The sequence below is a fragment of the Montipora foliosa genome, chromosome 13 (genome assembly GCF_036669935.1).
Source record: "Montipora foliosa isolate CH-2021 chromosome 13, ASM3666993v2, whole genome shotgun sequence".
NCBI lineage: Eukaryota > Metazoa > Cnidaria > Anthozoa > Scleractinia > Acroporidae > Montipora > Montipora foliosa.
Window position 1 is genome coordinate 23,700,688 of NC_090881.1, and position 2,500 is coordinate 23,703,187.

Sequence of the window (2,500 nt, forward strand, 5' to 3'; positions counted from 1 at the left end):
CTTGGGTCCGAGGTCAAATTAACTCCACCCGATGAGGTACAGTTACTTCATGTGCAACACTTACCCCATCCCCACTCGGACAGCGGCTTCTCGAACAGCTCCATGGTTACGAGTGCCGCTGTGGGGATGGGGTAAGAGTTGTACATGAAATGACTGTACCTCATCGGGTGGAGTTAATTTGACCTCGGACCCAAGTTCCGTGTCCACTTCGGTTATCAGCAGCTGTTAAATTCATCGGCTATCGTGGAATTGGAAGCAGAAAATCCTCATTTCCAGCCAAGTGCGTGGGGATTTTTGACGACGAAACATTCACCGAGGTTCGAAAATGATGGGGCTTTAGCTTTGCGTGAAAAAATCGCGGCTTGGATGGATCTTCGAGGTGCAAACCGCCTCTGAGCTGACTACCGTCGAAATCTTTGTGTGCAGCCTTGACTTCGTCTTAAAACAGTGAAAACAAGGAATTCCCGAAACGGTAAAATAAGCCCCAAAAGGCACAAGAATACACCAGAGGTGAGTCCTTTTTATTCATTTTATTGAATGAACGTTAAATTGAGCGTTTTTTAGGCTTTGTTATCGACGGTATTTTATTTTCCATACAAAGTCTTATAACGCGTTTAAATTCTCAACGGCTGCCTGTAACGCAACACCGCTTGCACTCAAAGGTCATCTTCCCACTAGGAATTAATTATTACACTCTCTCTAGTGACGCGAACTTGGGCTGCCTATATATGGGACTAATAACCACAGCACTTCACGCTTCAAGTTGCAGTGAACTTGGAAATGATCAACGTGCTCGATGCCAATGTTAATCTATTCCCTTATATTTCCTTCAATCTTTCTGGGTTTAACCACATCTCAGGGACTATTTTATGTTGTATCGTTTCCTCAGAAATTGACTGATGCCTAGTTATTTTTATCGCAACTTACCTTTTTAAGCCAGACACGGATCCCACTTACGATTGGAAGTCTACTCAAGGGCAAAGTATATAGTTTCAACCAGTCACATGAATCATAGTGCACTGCACTTATTAAAACCTTCTCAAGAAGTACATGCTCGTATCCTCAAACATGCAAAGCATTGTTTTCTTTGTTTTCTCGAGTGGGGTCCAGTTTGGGGGTCTACGTTTTGTGAGGCCTGTTAAAATCGCCCTTCAATTCCATACACGAACCGTCATTAAATTACCGCAAGCATAATTGAACATCTCCCTACCCCTCAGCAGCATTCCTACCATTTAGGTAAACTAGTTGGAACATATTATGTTTGGGTGCAGTAAGCTTGCTCAGAATAATAATAATAATAATAATAATAATAATAGTTTAATACTTGTAGTGCGCAAATTCCATATACATATGATCAAATGCGCATAACAATTATAAAATATATAAATTACATCAGCTAATAAATTACAGTAGAACCCTTATTTAAATATACAAAAAATCATAAAACCTTATCTAAGTTGTAAAAAAACTATTCAAACCCTGCACAATTAAATCCTAATTAAAAGCACTGAGGATTATAAGAAGAGACACGATACCTTAGGCGACAAGTGGTACAAACACAGCCCTAATGGGGTCACAGAGAATGACACGGTAAAACTGTTGTGGGATTCCACCAATTGCCAAGTTGATCTGTATCTACATGTTCTGTTATGTTATGTACAAAGTCGTTCTAACTTTGAGTCTGAGGATGAAACCCTGAGATTTGATCAGTGTAACGAAAGCCACTTAGGGAAAAGGGGACTTTAACGAATCAAATCCTGAACTTTGAACATTGAAATAAACAGGAACCTGTAACAACCTGTAGTCGATGAAGGGTCGGACGCTCAGTCTAGTACTTGATATAAGTTGCTTGATTCTTTGTATCAGGTTGAGAGATCATTTACAACAAGTACGAGAACTTCGTTGAAGCTCGGGCCAATTTAAACAGAATCGCTAGCAAATGTTTTGTTCGCCCCACTGATCAACCGCAAATGTTCTTTATTGCCTTCCGTATTAGGTCCGAGGGAATCCCCTTGGGGATCGTTGTCGTCCTATTCACAGTGTTATACGCTCCCTGATCAGTCAGCGTCCACGTAACGTGGGAATGCCCTGCGAGTGTAGCTATTTTTCCCATGTGCCAATTACCTGAATTAAAATTAAACATTTCGACTACAGCTCCACCTGGTGGCATAAAGATCGGATAGGCGTGTGCAGCTCCATGCATGCCAAAGAAAATGTCCGCCGAAGCAACAAGTTCTAACTGTTTTTTCAACGGCAGGGCGTCTAGTTGAGAAGCGGTGAGGGTTATACCTGGAAAAGTGGTATTAATATCTTTCAAGACGTCGTTTTCGTTGGTAATTTTTCGATCGACGGTGCCGTCAAGATTCCTGGGATGACTTTGGTAGTTCCGCCTGAAATTGACCAGAACGTGTAATTTGAGCGTGCTGCAGTTTCGTTGATGGGATTCCGATGGTATGTCAAATCGCTTCAAGACAAATTTTCGAAATGGTTGAATGAGATG

General features: G+C 41.5%; 1 protein-coding gene across 2 annotated transcripts in view; it reads right to left on the reverse strand.

Moving 5' to 3' along the window:
• Window positions 1-1,749: 1,749 nt before the first annotated feature.
• Window positions 1,750-2,500, reverse strand: part of LOC137984107 (uncharacterized) — a 10,112-nt gene continuing 9,361 nt past the window's right edge. For both annotated transcript variants that reach the window (XM_068831315.1, XM_068831314.1), the window contains exon 2: window positions 1,750-2,500. This exon is cut by the window's right edge and continues 933 nt beyond it. In XM_068831315.1, the coding sequence (XP_068687416.1) occupies window positions 1,961-2,500 (540 nt within the window). In that variant the 3' untranslated portion in view covers window positions 1,750-1,960.